At 42.3% G+C, this 22,161-nt stretch overlaps 1 protein-coding gene across 8 annotated transcripts in view; it reads left to right on the top strand.

The window, feature by feature from the left end:
• LOC134350427 (CAP-Gly domain-containing linker protein 4-like) overlaps positions 1-22,161 on the top strand; it is a 338,819-nt gene that overhangs the window by 63,651 nt on the left and 253,007 nt on the right. For all 8 annotated transcript variants that reach the window (XM_063055606.1, XM_063055612.1, XM_063055607.1 and 5 more), the window contains exons 3-5: positions 3,027-3,166; positions 8,099-8,192; positions 20,087-20,248. In XM_063055606.1, the coding sequence (XP_062911676.1) occupies positions 3,027-3,166; positions 8,099-8,192; positions 20,087-20,248 (396 nt within the window). The remainder of the gene's footprint in view (positions 1-3,026; positions 3,167-8,098; positions 8,193-20,086; positions 20,249-22,161) is intronic.

Here is a 22,161-nt window from a genome sequence, read left to right as displayed (position 1 = left end):
TCTTCATCTGGTGGTGGTCTGTTCGGTAATTCTCTAAAATACTTTGTCCATAGTGTTTCTTGCTCTTTTGCAGTTGTCAAAAGCAGACAGTTATTATCTCTCATGGGACCACTGGATCTGGCCTGGAACTTTCCAGATACCAATTTTGAAATTTTGTTTCTATTTCCCTAATCACCTCAACTGGATACTGCTTGAGCCAGCTCTGCAAGGCCTTCAATGTAGAATATCTTGTCCTTTCTTACAAGTCTCTTTACTTTCTTGTTAGCTTCAATATATGCTCGTTGAAGTTTCACCTTAATTCATGTTGACTTTGCATCTAACACCTTAGTTATTGTCTTTCTTCTATAGCTGAGCATATTTCCTGCTGTATCCATGCTTTGTTGTTATACGCAAACAAGAGAAAATCTGCAGATGCTGGAAATCTGAGCAGCACACACAAACTGCAGGAGGAACTCAGCAGGTCAGGCAGCATATATGGAAAAGAGTACAGTTAACGTTTTGGGCCAAGACCCTTCACCAGTTCTGCTGAAGGGTCTCAGCCTGAAATGTCAACTGTACTGTTTTCCATGGATGCTGCTTGGCCTGCTGAGTTCCTTCAGCATTTTGTGGGTGTTGCTTTGTTCTTCTTTCCAGTTTTATATCCTAGACCAAGCCTCGCTGCTCTCCATGAAGACTGAGGCAATCCGTTTCCATATTGTGTCGATCTTGTTTACTGACACATCTTCGTCAAGGTCTTGCCAGGCCTGGAATCTGTTTTTAAGCTGAATGGTGAAGGCAGATCTCACACTAGTATCCTTGAGCTTCTCAACATCAAAATGTCTTTATACATGTGTTCTAGTCCCAGTGTTTCTCAGCTTGAATTTCATCACTGCTACAATGAGGTGGTGATCACTTCCTGTATCTGCTCCTCTCTTCACATTTACATCCTGCAAGATTTGTCTCCATTGGTCATCAAATGGTCAGCCTGGTACCTGTCACATCCACTGGATGAGCACCGTGTCAGTTTGAGGACTTCATGGTGTGGAGAGAGCATCCCTCCTATGACCAGAATGTTATGGGACTGAATTACACCAGTCTTTCACCATTGTTATTCATCATTGCACATTCATGTGTGCCCATGACCCTAGTGAAGTGTGCGTTGTTATTTCTCACTTTGGTATGATCAGGTCACGGTGTGATGTTAACTCTACCTCTGATTACAGGTGATCATAGAGGATGTCCTTTTCTTCAATATCACTATCATTTGTTGGATCACAGGCATGTTCACTTGCTTCCCTTTCATTTTGACTCTCATCAGCCTACTGTTGATTGGTTTTCACTCTAGCAAGCATTTCTCAATGCCCTTCTTCAAAATGACAGCTGACCATCTTACCTTCTTGAGTATAAAACTTTTTTCACCAGTTACTGCCTTTAGTCTGCCAGTTTCTGTCCATTTGCTTTCACCGGCACCCAGGTTGTAACAATGCATTTCTGTCGTTATTTCTGCTAACTTGCCAGTGTTGTACATGGTTCCAAAAAACAATTTTGGTCTTGATCTTGGCAGCGTTCAGGGCTTCCTTCATCATGCCAGTGGCTTTCTCTTGGTTTTCACTACTGTCAGCCATGTAAGTTCTGAATGGAGACTCTGGAATGTCATTGCACACAGATATAGAAGGATCTTCATTGCTATTTCTGTAACAATTTGTTTTGACCAGTCAAGGTTGTTTGCCCTGAGCTGAACCTCCAAAACTGGAGGACCGTTGGAGCACTCTTAGTCATTTGGCCTGCTTGGTATGGGTGACGCTACCAAGAATAAAAGCACAATGCCCTGACTCTAGCCACCATAGCTCTCTGGGTCATTGAGGCACACAAACTTCCAAATTCTACAAACATCTAAAATATATGTAAATAGAAATGTTAAAACACAGAAGTACTTAAGTACATGATAACATTTCAAAATGGTAAGTTAATTATTTGTTCACGAATATATGTTTGCAATTTTTGCACAATACATACAAAATGCTGGAGGACCTCTTAAAGCCAGGCAACATGAATGGAAGGGAATAAACAGTCGATGTTTTGGGCTGAGACTTCATTGGAACTGGAAAAGAAAAGAGCAAAAGCTAGAAAAAGAAAGAGTACAAGCTGGTAGTTGATCAGTGAAACCAGGTGAGGGGGAGGGAGGGTGGGTGAGTGGGGGAAGGAGCATGAAGTAAGAAGCTAGGAGGTGATAGGTGGAAAAGAAAAGGGACAAAATAAGAAGGAATCTAGTCTGAGGTGGCAGTGGAAAATGGAAGAAAGGGAAAGAGGAAGGGCATCAGATGGAGAAGCTGGATAGGCAAGCAGAAGAGGAGAAGTGAAAGAGAACCAGAATGGAGAATTGTAAAAGAGAGAAGGGGTGGGGGGGGGTGGTGGTGGAAGAAATCACTAGAAGTTGGAGAAATTGATGTTCATGCTGTCAACCCAGATGGAATTTGAGGTATTGTTCCTCCAGTCTGACAGTGCCCTCATCGTGGCAGTAGAGGGTGTCCATGGACAGACATGTTGAATGGGAATGGAAAGTCAAATTGAAATGAATGGCCTGTGGGGGATCCTGCTATTTGTGGCTCTTCTGTTTGCAATTTATTTTCTTTTCTTATTGTCACAAGCACAATTGACTGCCATTTTTCTGTTCAGTTTGTTTCTGTTAATTCCCTTTTCCCCTCTCCCAAATAATCTGTCTGCCACTTTCCTTTGCTCTTTCCCTTCTATCACATTGTATCTTCTCCTGTCTTGTATGGCAATAATTCATGATCAATAACATCTGCCTCTTGTTAAACCTTGTTCCCAACAAAAATAAAATAGTATCACTGCTTGTAATTTGTAAAAAGCTGTAAAATTGGGAATGTTCAGTTTTTATGTGGGTAGCAAGCACTTGGGGGGGAAAGGGCTGGAACGTTTGTGACAAAGTGAGTGGGTTTGAGTAATGGAGTGGTATTTCTTTCGCAAATTTGTTATCAAAATACCAGTTAGAGACTAATAATTTTATTTAAATTTTTCATTTTCAGAATTTTCCTTCTTTGATCCACAAGACCCAGCATGCAGGCAAATCCTACATGATCCTAAAACAACCGTGCCAGAATTGTTCGCTATCCTGCGTCAATGGGTTCCACAAGTTCAGCAGCATATTGATATGATTGGAAATGAGGTAATCCATAATTTACATTTCCTTTGTTACTATACCCGGCATCCTGGGAATTCAATTGTGCGACATTTTTTTGTCACAGAGAAATTAGTTATGCATAAATAGTTTTTAAATGTAGTGGGTACTTTGTAGCAATCATCATCAGGCCTGCTGAAGGGTCTTGGCCCGAAATGTGGACTGTTCTCTTTTCCATTGATGCTGCCTGGCTGCTGAGTTCCTCCAGCATTTTGTGTGTGTTGCTTGGATTTCCAGTATCTGCAGATTTTCTCTTGTTTGTGATTAGAATCCTTGTAATTTGGCTTTCAATCATAATGTTCCTCATGAGGGGAAGAAGCGAAGATGGCGGCGCGATTCACTCCAGTGAATGATATCAGTTATCTGTCAAGTAGGGTGCCGTGCACAATCCTGATTTGATGGAGACAGACATGAGAGCACAGAGGAACATCCGGTGAAACTTCTGAAATGCCTGTTTTTGCTGCCGCTGCTACTTTGTGATCCAGAATCTCCGGAAGGGAAGGCCCGAAGTCCTTGGCTTTGTTTGTTGTTCGGCGGCTGGGGCGGGGTCGAAGCGCTTGGTAGAGATGGTGCTCGGTGTCGGAGGTTCGAAGTTTTCGGACAGACTCGGAGTCGGCTGCGATCGGGCGCTTTCAATGCATCGGCAAGTTTGCGGCACTTGGAGGTTCATGGCAGGAAGAGTTTCTCCCTTCTACCGTCTGCGTGAGATGATGAGGCTATTGGGACTTGAGACTTTTTTTTTTACTGTGCCCATGGTCTGCTGTTTATCAAATTACGTTATTGCCTTGTGCTGTTGTAACTACATGTTATAATTATGTGGTTTTGTCAGTTTTAGTCTTGGTTTGTCCTGTGTCTCTGTGATATCTTTCTGGAGGAACATTGTATCATTTTTTAATGCATGCATTTCTAAATGACAATAAACAAGGACTGAGTGTCCTCATAATCTAATCTAATCTAATGTGTTAATGCCCAGAGCACCTGGAACTGACAGGTAATGTCACAAATTATTTGAAAAATATGCGATTACCGCTCTGTTAGGACCACTTATAGGAAATTAGGTTTTAACACCAACACATAGAAGCCTGGGAACTAGCATATTTGAAGAGATACTGTAATTAATTATTTGTAAATGTTGATAGCACCAGGTTGACATGATTTAATATTTGAACAAGGTTGAAAGCGGTTGTATAGTCTTGCTGTGACTTATAATGAACCCTGAGGTGAAGGTTACCTTTCACATTTGTAAAGTGAGAGCCTTAGTGACTGGAGTAGATGGCATGATGTCAAACAGTTAATATATGATCTTGTGTTTCAACATGCAGTATACTGTTGAACATGTGACACCTTCTGCCTGTACAAGGGAGGGTGATTTTACTTGCTCCTTGAATAATGAGCTTTTATATTGCTTGGGAATGTCACTTTACTCAGATTATGGTTTCCTGAAGGTCAGAGAGGGATAGACTGCATGTATGTGTCTGTTGGAATTCTTTGAAGAGATTACAAGTAGGATTGATAAAGGGGATGCAGTGTATTTTGTATATTTGGACTTTCAGAAAGTGTTTGACAAGGTGCCACACATGAGGCTGCTTACCAAGTTAAGAGTCCATGGTATTAGATGAAAGTTACTGACATGGTTAGAGCATTGGCTGCTTGATTGGAGGCAGCAAGTGGGAATAAAAGAATCCTTTTCTGGTTGGCTCCCAGTGACTCGTGATGTTCCGCAGGGACTGGTGTTGGGACCACTTCTTTTTATGTTGTACAGTATATGAATGATTTAGATGATGGAATAGATGAATTTGTTGCCACGTTTGCAGATGATACGAGGATTGATGGAGGGGCAGGTAGTGTTGAAACAGGCAGGATGCAGAAGGACTTAGACAGATTAGGAGAATGGGCATGAAAGTGGCATATGAAATACAGTGTTGGAAAATGCATGGTCATGCACTTCCGTAGTGGAAATACATGTGCGGACTATTTTCTAAATGGAGATAAAATCCAGGAATCTGAGATGCAGAGGGACCTGGGAGTCCTTGTGCAGAACACCCTGAAGGTTAACTTGCAGGTTGAGTCAGTGGTGAGGAAGGCAAATGCCATGTTAGCATTAATTTCAAGAGGTCCAGAATATAAGAGCAAGGATGTAATGCTGAGGGTTTATAAGGCACTGGTGAGGCCTTGTGAACAGTTTTGGGCTCCTCCTCTTAGAAAAGGTGTGCTGGCATTGGAGAAGGTCCAGAGGAGGTTCACAAGGATGAGTCCAGGAATGAAAGGGTTATCATACAAAGAATGTTTGATGGCTGTGGGTCTGTACTCACTGTACTGGGGGGGGGGGGGGGGAGGGGTATCTTATTGAAACCTTTTGAATGTTGAAAGGCCTAGACAGAGTAGCTGTGGAAAGGAGGTTTTCCATGTGGGAGAGTCTATGACAAGGGGGCACAGCCTCAGGATAGAAGGGTGCCCTTTCAAAACAGATGCAGAGAAATTTCTTTAGCCAAAGGGTGGTGAATTTGTGGAATTTGTTGCCACGTTCTGCTGTGGAGGCCAGGTTATTGGGTGTATTTAAGACAGAGATTGATAAATTCTTGATTGGACATGGCATCAAAGGTTACGGGGAGAAGGCCAGGAACTGGGGTTGAGGAGGAGATAGAAGAAAGGATCAGCCATGATTGGATGGCGGAGCAGGCTCGAAGGGCCAGATGGCCTAATTCTGCTCCTATGTCTTATGGTCTTGTGTGTCACTCCAGACTGAAGATTTCTTCAGCCTGGGAAACTCTTGCATTTTCTGAATGTCCAGATTGAGTGCCTACTGTGCATCCTTATGGTCAGCGCTATGTCTCTGAGAAGTGACACGTCTCAGTCTTCTCAATGACTGTTGACTATGCTCACCACATTTCAGCCATGACATTGGAAGCCTTCTACCACAAGAGAGGGAAGAGCTTTTGTGAGTGTCTTGCAGTGTCAATGTGTTTAATGTACTTGCCATGGCTGAATTGTTGGTCTGTGAAATATATGAGCAGTGACCGCGAGAGTTATCATACTGCTGGTAATAGATGCTCTAACCTCGACCAACTGTATGAGGCTTTCAAACTTTTTTTAAGCACTGGACCTGGATGCATTCACAAAAAAATGTTTATTCTGAAGATCGCTCAGTAACACACAACAGTGTAGTAGGGCAGCATGGATGTGTAGTGGCTAGAATGGTTTACAGGGCCCGCAATGGGGTTTCAATTCTCACCACTACCTGTAAAAAAAAATTTGTACATTCTCCCTATGACTGCGTGGGTTTCCTCTGGGTGCTCTGTTTTCCTCCCACATTCCGACATTCCAAAGACATATGGGTTAGTGAAGGCTAGTGTGACAGAACAGGTTAGCAATCCTAATTCTCCCGCAAACCTTGCCCCTTTGCCTGGTTCGTCGCTGCTCGTTCTGTTCCTGCTCTAATTTCCCCAGTAGCTCTCACACTGTGTTCTCCCATTCTGGTGTTCACCATTTACACACCCCAACAGTAAAACAATTGCCAGCTTGACTAATCAAACAATCCCTTCAGTGAGTGTGCTCTGTTGGTTTATAACTCATAAAATAAGTATTCTAGATCCAGGCATTCCAAACAGTTTCATTTATTTTCAGTCACATTGGTTACATCGGCTTGTCGACAGCAGAAGGGCCCTAAAGACCCAAGGGAAGTTTGGTTTGTCCTAAAGCTATGCCTGTGTTAGTGGGAGCAGGTGTCCTATACCTTGCGCAGACAATACCACTGCTGGGGAGGCATTATTCTTTTATATTCGTCTGAGCATGCTAACACTGGTGTATGGGTTTAACTAAGGCACTTGTTGTGGAATAAAACTGTAGGTTGTTAGAATCCCTATTTAAAATGTTCCAATTCTGCATCTGAAATAATTACAATGGTCTGGTCACGTGATCACCAACCCCCACTGACCAACAGTAGAATTTCCTGTTTCTTCTAGACCAGGCGAAGGCAGATTTAAATGCTCAATCTGGTTTTGCTAGAGAGGTGTGGAGGCTGGATTTGATGGTTGGTGGATAGTGATATTGGAAAGTTAAAGACGAAGTGTGTCATGTGGAAAGCCTGTGTATATTTGTAAATTTTGTACATACATGTTTGTTTTCATTTGTCTAGGTATTTTAAAATACAATTTTTCTTTACAAATTTTGGGCAGCTTTTGCATTTTTTTTTCACCTGGAAATAAAACCCCGTGCTGTTGCTGCTTACCATGTGGTCTTTTTTTCAACTGGTGACCCTTGTCAGGCATGCTTACCCACACCTGATAGTGAGGTGTGACAGTCAGTAAGTTGTGGGAATGCTGGCCTGAAGGAGCTTGCAGGCTGCCCCCAGCATATCCTCAGGATGCATTGGTCGCTGACACAAACAATGCATATGTTTTGATGTTTTGACATCCATGTGACAAATAAAGCTGATTTTACCTTAACGGTTTTGTTTGAAATGTGTATTTATTAATGAGTGTTGTGTGATAGGATGCGGAGTTCCATTCTTTTTACTGAGTTGCAGTTTCCTCTTCAGTGCCTTTTTAAATCTCAATCTCACAGCCTTTTCAATTTATCTGTCTGAGGCCTCCTCCACTGCTATAGGGAGGCCCAGTATAATCAAGAAGAACAACATTTTATCTTTAATCTTAACCTAGCTCCACATATCCTTTTGTCTTACTCCAACCTGGCTCTGCTTTGAAAACTACACCCTTCACTCTATCCCCAGCTCTGAGGAAAGACAACTGACCTGAAGCATTAAAACTAATTTTTCTTTCCACAAATGCTGTTTTTCTGCTTTTATTTCAAATTCCAGCATCTGCAGTTTTATTTTCCTTAGTTAATTGTCATGTGCAATTACCCGAAGTTTAGAAAACAAAGGAATCTTCGATTATCTTCTTTCTTATGTAATTGTTTTAGATTCTGAATCGAGGATGTCATGTGAATGACAGAGATGGTTTGACAGATATGACTCTTCTACATTACACCTGCAAAGCTGGGGCTCAAGGAATTGGTGAGTTGTAAATGAATTGTAAATTAAATGATTTTTTTGTTAATATTTTGCTTTGCACCCTCAGTTTCATCAGTGCATTTGGTAACATGAATATTTTACTGGTGGGTCCTATTGTCTTTCACTCAAAATAACTGGTACAGTGGAATTATCTTAAACAGTTTGAGCATTTATTGAGCAAATATTTGGCAGCGTAACATAAAAGCCTGTGGGATAATGCTATTTATTTTTGAAATGTGATTGTTTATCAGATCATTTTGTTATCAACATCTAGTATACCCTCATGAACACATTTTAAAGCATAAGATCATTATAATTGTATCACAGTTATAAACATTTTATTATATAGAACCAGGCATTATGATCCACCGAGTTTTAGCAAGTCTCCTTCCATCATGTTTCATTTAATCTTATCACCTTCTGGCAGCATACTTTAAAAACAGTCAATTATTTTTAAAAAACACAAAATAGCTAATTGAGCTATATTTGAAAAATCTAGGCAGAAAAGCTATGCAGTTTGTGGCAGTGTTTACTAATTTTCCATATTTAGTGTATGTCTACCATTTAAGAGCCCACTTAACTGTCTCTTCTGGTATTTTTCTATTCAGGATGTTTTAAATAAATACAGACTCTATCATTCCCAAGGTTGGGACAGTATCTAACAATGATATATTGGCTTATTGCATTTTTGACAGTAGAGGAGGCTATGGGTAGACATATCAGAATGGGAATGAGATGAGGAATTAAAGTGTGTGGCCACTGGGAGATCCTGCTTTCTCTGGTGGATGAGCATAGCTGTTCAGTGAAACTGTCTCCCAGTCTGTGTCGGGTCTCACCAATATGTATAGGAGCACCGGACGCAGTACATCACACCAGCCGACTCACAGGTGAAGTGTCATTTTGCATGTGAGATGTCTTTCCGAGGTCATACCTGGCCATCTTCCCTGTACTTTCACAGATCACCTAAGCACACTAATCTAGCTTGTGAATCTCTTGGTTTATACAGTGTATCTGGTTGTGGAAGACAGATTTAAAGTCAAATGAAGTACAGCAAAGAAACAGGCCCTTCTGCCCATCTAGTCCATGTCAAAACCATTTAAACTGCTTACTCCCAACCACCTGCACCAGCACTATAGCCCTCCATATCCCTACTATCCATATACCTATACAAACTTCTCTTAAACCTTGAAATCAAGCTTTCATGCACTACTTGTGCTGGCAGCTCATTCCACCCTCACATGACTCTGAGTGAAGAAGTTTCCCTTCGTGTTCCCCTTAAACTTCTCACCTTTCACTCTTAAGTCATGACCTCTGGTTGTAGTCCCATCCAACCTCAGCAGAAAAAGCCTGCTTTCATTTACTATCTTTACCTCTCATAATTTTGTATACCTCTATCAAATCTCCTCTTAACCTTCCACACTCTAAAGAATACAGTCTTAACTTTTCCTCTTAACTCCAATCCTCCAGACCTAGCAACATACGTGTAAATTTTCTCTGCACTCTTTCAACCTTGTTTATATCCTTCTTGTACGTAGGTGACCAAAACTGCACACAGTACTCCAAATCAGGTATCTCGTACAACTTCAACGTAACATCCAATCTTCTGTACTCAGTACATTGATTTATGAAGGCCAAAATGCCAGAAACTTTCTTTACGACCCTTTGATGCCACTTTCAATGAATTATGGACCTGCATTCCCAGATCCTTTTGTTCTATCATACCTTTCAGTGCCCTACTGTTCACTGTGTAAGAACTACCCTGATTGGTCCGACCGAAGTGTGAAACCTCACACCTGTCTGTATCAAATTCCATCTGCCATTTTTCCAGCTGATACAGATCCCTTTGCAAGTCATGATAGAATTCCTCACCGTCCACAACAGCCCTTGGTGTAATCCGTAAATTTGCTGATCCAGTTAACCACATTATCATCCAGAGCATTGATGTAGATGACAAACAGCAAAGGACCCAGCACTGATCCCTGTGACACACCTGTAATCATAGGCCTCCAGTCAGAGAGGTGACCCCCAACTACCGCTCTTTGGCTTCTCCCACAAAGCCAATGTCTAATTCAATTTACTGCCCCCTGAATGCTCAGCGACTGGACCTTCATGTCCAGCCTCCCATGTGTTACCGTGTTAAATGCCTTACTAAAGCCAATGCAGACAACATTTACTGTCTTACCTTCATCCACTTTCCTGGTAACGTTTTCAAAAAAATTCCCTAAGATTGGTTAGACATTGCCTACCATGCATGAAGCCATGCTGAATCAGTCCATGACTATGCAAATACCTATATCCCGTCCTTTAGATTACCTTGCAATAACTTTCCCAAAACTGATGTCAAACTCACTGGCCTATAATTTCCTGGTTTCACTTTAGAGCCTTTTTCAACAGTGGAACAACTTCTGCTATCCTCCAATCCTCTGCTATCTCTCCTGTTGCTAAGGATGTTTTAAATATCATTGCAGGAGCAATTCATCAGTTTCTGCACTTGCCTCTCATAGAGTCTGAGGGAACATCTTATCAGGCCTTAGAGATTTATCCACCCTGATTTGCCTCAGGGTAGCAAACACCTTGTACTCTGTAATCTTTACAGGGTCCATGAAATGGATGCTGCCTTGCCTCACTTCTATAGACTCTGTATCTGTCTCCTGACAAAATACAGGTACAGAAAATGCATTTAAAATTTCCCCCATCTGTTTTGGCTCCACACATGGATTATCATTCTGGTCTTCCAGACAACCAATTTTGTCCCCCACAATTCTTTTGCTCTTAATATACCTGTAGAATCCCTTGGGATTCTCCTACACCTTAACTACTAGAGCAACTTTATGCTTTCAGCCTTCCTGGTTTCTTTCATAAGCGCTCTCTTGCATTTCATTAGCAACTCCATAAACAACTCATTTGTTCCTACTTGCCTATACCTGCTATGTACCTCATTTTTTCTCTTAACCAGGGCCTCAATATCTCTTGAAAACCAAGGTTCCCTACACCTGTTATCTTTACCTTTTATTCTGACAGGTACATACAAACTTTGTACTCTCAAAATTTTGCTTCTTGAAGGCCTCCTACTTTCCAAGTACACTTTTGTGAGAAAGCGTCTAGTCCCAATTCACGCTTGCCATATCATTTCTGATACCATCAAAATTGGTTTTGCTTCAATTTAGCATCTCAACCTGTGGACCAGACCTATCTCTTTGCATATTTTCTTTGAAACTAATGGCATTGTGGTCACTGGATGCGAAGTGTTCCCTGACACAAACTTCTAACACCTGCCACGTCTCATTTCCTCGTGGCGGATCCAGAATCGCACACACTCTGTAGTTGTGACTTCTATGTACTGATGAGGGAAATTTTTCTGAACACATTTGACAAACTCTATCCCATCTAGTCCTTTTACAGTATAGGAATCCCAGTCAATATGTGGAAAGTTAAAATCATCTACTATAACACCCTTGAGTATCTTGCAACAGTCTGCGATCTCCTTACAGATTTGTTCCTCTTAATCCCCAGGGCAGTTGGGTTGTCTGTAATTTAGCCCCAATAACATGGTCATTCCTTTCTTTTTTCAGTTATACCCATAACATGTCAGTAGTTAAGTTCTCCAGTGTGTACTGATGGAGCACTACCGTGACATTTTCCCTGACTAGTAGCACCACCTGTCATCCTTTAATGCCTCTTGCTCTGTCATGTCTAAAGCAACGGAACCCCGGAATATTGAGCTGCCAGTCCTGCCCTTCCTGCAACTGTCTCATTATTTAGTGGGGTCACACTTACCCGTATGTGTCTCTGTAAAGTCCATGACAACCATGGCATATTCATTCAGGTCCGTGATTAGTCCTTGAACATGGCCTGTCCACTGACTCGAAGCAGTCATGCAGCTGCTCTTCTTCCTCCCATGACCACCTCGTGCTTGTCCTTACTTGGTGCCTTGCTCTTTAGATTCTGTTTATATATGCAGGTAGGAGGAGGACAGCCAGATGGTCAGATTTTCTGAAGTGCATTTGTGGGATAAAACAGTAGGGATTCTTGATTATTGTGCAGGAGTACTCAAGCATGTTGGGTGCTCTGGTGCTGTAGGTGATGTACCCATTGTAGCTGGTCAGAGATTTATTGAAGATAACCTGATTGAAATCCCCAGCAGCGATGTGAAAGGCACCAGGGTAGGCCATTTCTTGTTTGTTAATCATGACACTCAATACCTCGAGTGCTAGTTTGACATCCGTCTTTGGTGGTATGTAAACTGCAATCAGGATCATGGCGGAGAAGTCTCTTGGTACGTAGAGTAGTTGGCACTTTATCATTCGATGTTCTAGGTCAGGGGAATAAGAGCAAGACAAGTTATAAACACAAGAGTTTCTGTAGATGCTGGAAAATACATACAAAATACTGGAGGAACTCAGCAGATCAGGAAACATCTGTGGAAATGAACGATGAATTAATGTTTCTAGCTGTGATCGAGAGTGAGACAGGACTGCCATGTCCGAGCACCATGATGAGTTTATCATGAAGCAGATGCTGCCACCCAGTGGATTGAGAACTTCTTGGGCTGGAGGTCAGCCTGTGAGCACAAACACAACTACATCTATGTACTGCAGCTGACTGCTTTGGTAAACATCAATAGGGGTAAAAGCTTTAGAAAGGCTGTTTCCTCTTGCTAAAGTCTTTGGTTCTATGACCATGAAGAGACTATTTAGCGTTCTCTTCAGATAACTTTTCCTCAGCTATATTTGCTTTATGATAGCGTGCAAGCCATGATCATAACAGTTCTACAGGTGCATTAATTCATGTTGTTAAATAAGTCTGTATCATTGTCATGATACTTTGTTGAGGTTTGCTTCTGCACTGTGCCTCCCCTTCAACAGACTTCACATGGGAATAACACCTCTGTTATGCCTTTAAGATCATGTAGACTCTATTTGAATAATGGTACCATACTGCTTTTCAAAGGAACTTCAATATTTGTAAATACCTGCATGATTTGAGCTTATCTTTGAATAACAGCACAAGTAAAGTCTTAAGTTGGATGTTGGAATGTAGGCTAAGTGTGCGACCAGAGGCGTAAGCCAAGAATGGGGTGAAAACATGCCAGGCAGAGTGGGAGGTGGGCTGCTGGGTGTGTGGCCACAGCCAGGGCCAAGTACCTGGGCAAATCAGAACATGGAACATCGAAATCTACAGCACATTACAGGCCCTTCAGCCCATAATGTTGTGCCGACCATGTAACCTATTCTAGAAACTGCCTAGAATTTCCCTACCATATAGCTCTCTATTTTTCTAAGCTCCGTGTACCCATCTAAGAGTCTCTTAAAAGACCCTTTTGTACCCCCCCCCTTTACCACCGACCATCGCTGGTGGTGCATTCCATGCACCCACCACTCTCCCTGTGAAAAACCTACCTCTGACATCCCCCCTGTATCTACTTCGAAGCACTTTAAAACTAGGCCCACTCTAGTTTCAGCCCTGGGAAAAAGCCTCTGGCTATCCACGCGATCAATGCCTCTCATCATCTTATACACCTCTATCAGGTCACCTCTCATCCCCCATCGCTTGGAGAAAAGGCCAAGTTCGCTCAGCCTATTCTCAGAAGGCATGTCATCCAATCCAGACAACATCCTTGTAAATCTCCTTTGCACTCTTTCTCTAGTATCTACATCCTGTATAGAGGTGACCAGAGCGGAACACAGTACTCTGAGTGGGTCTAAATAAGGTCTTGTATAGCAGTAATATTAGCTGAAGGCTCTTGAACTCAATCCCGCAGTTGATGAAGGCCAACACACTGTATGCCTTTTTAACACTGTCAATCTGTATGGCAGTTTTGAGTCTCCTATGGACACTGACCCCAAGATCTCTCTGATCCTCTGCACTGCCAAGAGCGTTAGCATTATTATTATATTCTGTCTTCAAACTTGTCATAGAAACATAGAAAATAGGTGCAGGAGTAAGCCATTAGGCCCTTTGAGCTTGCACCACCATTCAGTATGATCATGACTGATCATCTAACTCAGAACCCTGTACCTGCCTTCTCTCCATACCCCCTGATCCCCTTAGCCACAAGGGCCATATCTAACTCCCTCTTAAATATAGCCAATGAACTGGCCTCAACTGTTTCCTGTGGCAGAGAATTCCACAGATTCACCACTCTCTGTGTGAAGAAGTTTTTCCTCATCTCGGTTCTAAAAGGCTTCCCCTTTATCCTCAAACTGGACCCCTCGTTCCCCAACATCCCGACTTCCCCAACATCGGGAACAATCTTCCTGCATCTAGCCTGTCCAATCCCTTCAGAATTTTATACGTTTCAATAAGACCCCCCCTCAATCTTCTAAATTCCAGAGAGTATAAGCCTAGTCGATCCAGTCTTTCATCATATGAAAGTCCTGCCATCCCAGGAATCAATGAGGAATCAATCAATCTATCAATTTTGACCTACCAAAATGAACCACTTCACACTTACCTGTGTTGATCTCCATTTGCCACTTCTCAGCCCAGTTCTGCATCCTATCAAAGTTGTGCTGTAACTTCTGACAGTGCTCTAGGCTATCAAAAACATCCCCAAATTTTGTGTCATCAGCAAACTTGCTAACTCACCCTTCTACTTCCTCATGAGGTCATTTATTAAAACCACAAAGAGAAGGAGTCTCAGAACAGATCCCTGCTGAACACCACTGGTCACCGACCTCCATGCAGAATACAAACCATCTACAATCACCCTTTGCCTTCTGTGGGCAAGCCAATTCCGGATCCACAAAGCAAGGTCTCCTTGGATCCCATGCCTCCTTACTTTCTGAATGAGCCTGGCGTGGGAAACCTTATCAAATGCCTTGCTGAAGTCTATATATGCTACATCCACGGCTCTACCTTCATCAATGTGTTTTGTTACATCCTCAAAGAATTCGATCAGGCTCATGAAGTACCACCTACCCTTGACAAAGCCATGCTGACTATCTCTAATCAGATTATGCCTCTCCAAATGCTCATAAATTGTGCCTGTCAGGAGTTTCTCCAACAACTTGCCCACCACTGAAGTAAGGGTCTCTGGTCTATAATTTTCTGGGTTATCTCTACTCCCTTTCTTGAACAAGGGAACAAGATTTGCAACCCTCCAATCCTCAGGTACTTCTCCCATCCCTATTGATGATGTGAAGATCATCACCAGAGGCTCAGCAATCTCCTCCCTTGCTTCCTACAGTATATCTCATCTGGACCCGATGACTTAGCTAACTTAATGCTTTTCAAAAGCTCCAGCACATCTTTCTTAATGTCTGTATGCCTAAGCGTTTCCATCTGCTGTAAGTCGTCTCCACAATTGCCAAGGTCCTTTTCCCAGCTGAATACTGAAGCAAAATATTCATTAAGTATCTCCACTACCTCGTCTGACTCCATGTACACATTTCCACTGTTGCACTTGATTGGTCCTATTCTCACATGGCTTATCCTCTTGCTCTTCACGTACTTGTAGAGTGCCTTGGGGTTTTCCTTAATCCTGCTCACCAAGGCCTTCTCATGGCCCCTTCTGGCTCTCCTAATTTCATTATTAAGCTCCTTCCTGGCAACCTTGTAATTTTCTAGATCTCTAACAGTACCTAGTTTCTCAAACCTTTCGTAAACTTTTCTTCTTAACTAGATTTTCTACATCCTTTGTACACCATGGTTCTTTTACCCTACCATCCTTGCCCTGCCTCAATGGAACATACCTATGCAGAACAGCATGCAAATGTTCCCTGAACATTTGCTACATTTCTGCCGTGCATTTTCCTGAAAACATCTGCTCCCAATTAATGCTCCCAAGTTTCTGCCCGATAGCATCATATTTCCCCCATCCCAATTAAGTGTTTCCCAGATTGTCTGGTCCTATCCCTCTCCAGCACTATGGTAATGGAGGTAAGGTTGTGTACTCTACCTCCTAAATGCTTCCCCACCGAGAGATCGAACACCTGTCCAGGTTAATTTCCCAACACCAGATCAAGTGCAACCTCTCCTCGAGTTGGTTTATCTACATATTGCGTCAGGAAAACTTCATGAACACACTGAACAAACTCCACCCCATCCAAATCCCTTGTTCTAAGGAGATGCCAGTCAATGTTAGGAAAGTTAAAATCACCCATCACAGCAACTCTGTTATTATTGCACCGTTCCAGAATCTACCTCCCCATCTGCTCCTCAATGTCTCTGTTACTATTGGGAGGTCTATGAAAAACAGCCAATAGAGTTATTGCCCCCTTCCTGTTTCTTCCTTCCACCCACACTGACTCAGCAGACAATCCCTCCATGACTTCCTCCTTTTCTGCAGCCATGATACTATTCCTGATTAACAATGCCACGCCCCCACCTCTTTTGCCTCCCACTTTGTCCTTTTTGAAACATCGAAAACCCAACACACTCAGCAGTCATTCCTGCCCCTGAGACATCTCAGTCTCTGCAATGGCCACAACATCATAGTTCTATGTATTGATCCATGCTTTGTTTATGATATTCCTTGCATTAAGATAGACACATCTCAAACCATCAGGCTGAGTGCGTCTTTGGTCTGTGATCTGCCTATCCTTCCTCACAAGCTCCCAAAAAGTTGTCTCTATTTGTGCTCCAACCACCCCATCCTCTGCCTCTTCACTTCGGTTCTATCCCCGCTGCATGTAGTTTAAACCCTCCCCAACAGCATTAGCAAACCTCCCTCCCAGGATAGAGGTTCCCCTCCAGTTCAGGTGCAACCCATCCCACTTCTACAGGTCAGTTCTTTCCCAGAAAAGGTTCCAATGATTCAAGAACTTAAAACCCTGCCCCTGCACTGTCTCCTCAGCCATTCATTTGTCTGCGCTGTCTTCCTGTTCTGACCTTCCCTAGCTTGTTGCACCAGGAGTAATCCAGAGATTACCACCTTGATGTCCTGCGCTTCAGGCTCCTTCCTAACTCCCTAAACTTACTCTAGTCCTCTCTTGCATTTGTCATTTGTACCAATATGTACCATGACCTCTAGTTCTTCACCTTCCCCTTCATGGGTATTCTGCAACTGCTCAGAGACATCTTGGACCCTAGCACCAGGAGGCAACACTCTATTCTGGCATCTCTTGCTGCCGCAGAATCTCCTGCCTGCCCCCCAAACTATTGAGTTCCCTACGACTATTGCTCTGCCTGACTTCACCCTACTCTTCTGAGACTCAGAGCTGACCACAGTGCTATTGGTCTGGCTGCTGCTGTCTTGCCCAGAGAGGTCACCCCCCCCCCCCAGTATCCAAACAGGTGTACCTGTTGCTGAGGGCAATAGCCACAGGGGGACCCTGCACTGACTTCTTTCTCCCTTTACCTCCTGTGGTGTTCACCCATCTACTCCCTGAATTCTGCACTCTGGGTGTAACAGCTGCTCAAAAGTTTTGTCTATCAATTGCTCTGCCTCCTGGATGATCCTTAATTCAGCCAGCTCCAGCTCCAGCCCCTTAATGTGGTCTTTCAGGAACTAGAGTTGGCTGTACTTCCCGCAGGTGTAGTCATCAGAGAGACCATCAGGTTCCATGAGTTCCCGCATCCTACAGGCAGAGCATTCCACTGTCATATCTGCCATCCTGCGTGCACTGCACTAAGGGGCAACCAAGACCAAATCAGCAATAACGAAAAGAAAAACCTATCCTTCTTACCTGTTTCTTTGGCCTTGGCCTCCTTGCATCAAAGCCTCTAGGTTCCCACTCGGTGACGATGGCTGCTCCAATGATAGCTGTTCTGCTAGACCGTTTCTCTCTATTATGGTTTAAAAAATTAAGAACCCCCCCCCCCCCCGCCAAAGCAAGGAGAAAGAACTCACTGCTTTTGGTGGTGCTCCACCTGCCTTCTGCTGATGCCTCTATGTCGTCAGAACCAGAATTATGGTCAGATTAGGGTGCAATGTCCATTCAACACTGCTGTTTGGGGCTTGGAATGTCAGGGCACCTCATGGACAGCTAGAACATGCTATATCATATTGTGCAATTCTAAGTTTAAATATGTCAAATGAAGTTTTAAATTTTAGTTGACCACATTGCTAATTTGCTACATGTTTACATATAAACATTTGAGAGCTTTAAATTGCATGTTATTCTTATAAACACTAGATCTTTAAAAGTACTATTTATGATGCCACTGGAGATGTAGACATGATTAGGGTATTGGTATTTTACTTATGGAATGGTGCAATATATGTCTAAGCAATTATCCAGCAATTATTGCAGAGGAATTTATATTCGAGTAAACCTGGAATTAAAATAACTCATCTTTGTAACAATTATGGTAAAATTACGGATGATGATGATGATGAATTTCATAAAAGCTCAGCTGGTTTGCTAATGGCCTTCAGAGAAGGAAATCTGTCATCCTTGCCTGTATTGACCTGTTGCTGACAGCAGATTCAGTAATGCTGTTGGCTCTAGTTGCCCCTCCAGTTTAGGAGAAATTGGAAACAGATGATAAAGGGTATTCCTTTTTCTCTATGGTGCTGTGCAATGTACTGAACCTGTCAAAGATTACTTAGTGCCTTGTCATAACACTGATATTTGTGAAAGAAACAAGTTCAAGCTCTCATGATATTGATCTTGATCGAGGCATTAGAACAGTTTTCCTGGGACCAAATAGTTCTTTTCATAATCATAATGCAGCAAGGAGCACAAAGGGCATACATTTGCTTCATGATATGTTCCAGAAGAACAGAGGGATCAGCATGACCACAAGAAAACTTTGAACTCCATCAACTAAAATGATAATCAAGAGTTCTTCTCAACTTTGACTGTCCTCATAATTATATTTGATACACAATGAAATGTAATTCATGATCCTTAACCACAGATCCACTACTGCAATACAAGTTAGGCTTAAGCCGAAATCTTTACATTGCTCCTCAGTCTAGCCTTTTTTGCAACTGTATTTTATCTTCTGAAATGAAGCTAATCTACATAATAAGTGGGTCACCTTCAGAATCAAAATCACGTCACGTTTAATCATTCAGTTTCAGATACTTGTGGAATTATTGTTGATTCCTTTACCGGAATATTCAAGAGGATGAACCTTGCATTAAGCATCCAAAAGATGAAGGTCCTTCACAAACTGGTACCATCATGCGTCACAAACAAAGAATTGGGATCTCTCTGATCTGGGAAGTCCGAGTACAAACAGCAGAAACACCCCATCCATTTGCCCCCTTAATTCCAATCATCACAGCTGTGGCAAGATCAGAAGATCCAATATAAGATTCATTAATTGCCCAGAACCCATGAAAATGAAGTAGAAAGAGATTGAGTGGCTGCTTCTGAAATAGAAGAGCTTGTTAAGCATTCAGAAGTAATGTGTCAATTACAGTATTTATATTTCACATGCCTGTTCAGCTTAAATGCAATCAGTGATGCTCTCTTGATTACATTTTGGAACATATATTTCTAATTCGAAAAACAGGGTCAAATAAAATTTTATTAATACTTATTTCACTAAATTTATTTGTCATGATGCCATTTTTTATACATTGCTTTAATTTTCTGAAATTTGGGCTTAGATTTGATATTTTTATCCTTGTTATCTGATGTCAGACTTTGAAATCCGAATAACTGCAACATGCGTTAATTCCTATGATACAGCTATTTTATTTCCCCACCACTCTTCTTACCCCATTCTTTCCCTTGCCAACATATCCATCATCTCCAAGCCATTCACAACTGCAAGCCATGTCATTTGTAAGGCTTTTGCTTCATGCAGGTTCTGTTTCACTTCGGTTCTTTATGTGCTTAGGATCTTTTCTAATTCTGGAACAGTTGTTCTGCTCGGTCTGTTTCCTATAAACTGCTATTCATTGTAGCACCTTACATGGTACTTTATTGTGACATTTAATCTAAACTATGCCTTATTGACATGTTGCACAGATTTCGCATTATATTCTTATTTTCCAGGAGATGCAGAAGTTGCAGCCAAGTTTGCTTTAGAGTTGATTGAGATGGGAGCAGATGTAAAAATTCGAAGCCGATGGACTAACATGAATGCATTGCATTATGCTGCATATTTTGATGTTCCTGAACTAATAAGAATAATTTTGAAGGGGGCAAATGCTGGAGGTAAATCATTTTAAACTTTGTGGAAGACGCACTGGTATTTGTTTTGAAAATACTGTGAAACCAGTAAATTCTAGCCAGTAGCATGAGATGCCCTTTTTTAAAAAAGAGTTGTTCCTTACAAACTGGTGACGGTGTGCACCAAATGAGATTGAGGGTCAGTATCTGATCAGATGAATAATATTAAGAATATTGGTAATAATAATAATAATAAGCAAGTGCAACAACAAAACGTGTGTCATGTATAGGAGCAGAATAATTGATTTAGTTCTTAATGGCACTAGTAGATGACAAATGAGCATATTGGCTACACTGTAGTTCAATGCATGCACAACCTTCTGCCTGGTGGTGTGAATTTGATCCACCCTGCAGGAGATGTTGGTGTCATAGTTTGAATCACATCTCCTTTCACCCACTCAGATGATGTTTGGAATTGAATTATGTCAGCACACTTCTGGTTTTAGGGTCTAAATCATACTATAGATGAACGTGATGAACTTTTTAGGCAGGTGGTCACACTGGGGCCACGGGAGACAGACAAGTGGTCACAGTCAGGAGAGGGAAGGGGAAGAGTCAGTACTAGAGAGTACCTCTGTGGCTGTTCCCCTTGACAATAAGTACTCCTGTTTGAGTACTGTTGGGGGAGGGTGGGAGAACAGCCTATCTGGGGAAAGCAACGAGTTAGAAAAACGTTTAATTGGGCTAAGGGGAATTATGAGGCTATAAGGCAGGAAATTGGAAGCTTAAATTGGGAACAGATGTTCTCAGGGAAATGTACGGCAGAAATGTGGCAAATGTTCAGGGGATATTTGTATGGTAGGGTACAGGAACCATGGTGTAAAAAGACTGTGGTAAATCTAGTCAAGAAGAAAAGAAAAGCTTAGAAAAGAGTCAGAGAGCTAGGTAATGTTAGAGATCTAGAAGATTATAAGGCTAATAGGAAGGAGCTTAAAAAGGAAATTAGGAGAGCCAGGAGGGGTCATGAGAAGGCCTTGGCAGGCAGGATTAAGGAAAACCCCAAGACATTCTACAAGTATGTGAAGAGCAAGAGGATAATACGTGAAAGAGTAGGACCTATCAAGTCTGACAGTGGGAAGGTGCGTATGGAACTGGAGGAAATAGCAGAGGTACTTAATGAATACTTCAGTATTCACTATGGAAAAGGATCTTGGTAATTGTAGTGATGACTTGCAGCAGACTGAAAAGCATGAGCATGTAGATATTAAGAAAGAAGATGTGCTGGAGCTTTTGGAAAGCATCAAGTTAGATAAATCGCCGGGACAGAATGAGATGTACCCCGGGCTACTGTGGGAGGCGAAGGAGGAGATTGCTGAGCCTCTGGCGATGATCTTTGAATCATCAATGGAGACGGGAGAGGTTCCGGAGGATTGTAGGGTTGCGGTTGTTGTTCCTTTCTTCAAGAAAGGGAGTAGATGTAGCCCACGAAATTATAGACCAGTGTGTCTTACTTCAGTGGTTGGTAAGTTGATGGAGAAGATCCTGATAGAAAGGATCTATGAACATTTGGAGAGGTGTAATACGATTAGGAATAGTCAGCATGGCTTTGTCAAGGGCAGGTCGTGCCTTATCAGCCTGATTGAATTTTTTGAGGATGTAACTAAACACATTGATGAAGGAAGAGCAGTAGATGTTGTGTATATGGATTTCAGCAACGCGTTTGTTAAGGTACCCCATGCAAGGCTTATTAAGAAAGTAAGGAGGCATGGGACGCAAGGGGACATTGCTTTGTGGATCCAGAACTGACTTGCCCACAGAAGGCAAAGAGTGGTTGTAGACGGGTCATATTCTGCATGGAGGTCGGTGACCAGTGGTGTGCCTCAGGGATCTGTTCTGGGACTCGGACCCTTACTCTTCATGATTTTTATAAATGACCTGGAAGTGGAGGGATGGGTTAG

This window comes from Mobula hypostoma, chromosome 8, assembly GCF_963921235.1.
Source record: "Mobula hypostoma chromosome 8, sMobHyp1.1, whole genome shotgun sequence".
NCBI classification, from domain to species: Eukaryota; Metazoa; Chordata; class Chondrichthyes; order Myliobatiformes; family Myliobatidae; genus Mobula; species Mobula hypostoma.
This window is presented reverse-complemented; position numbering and strand designations above follow the sequence as displayed.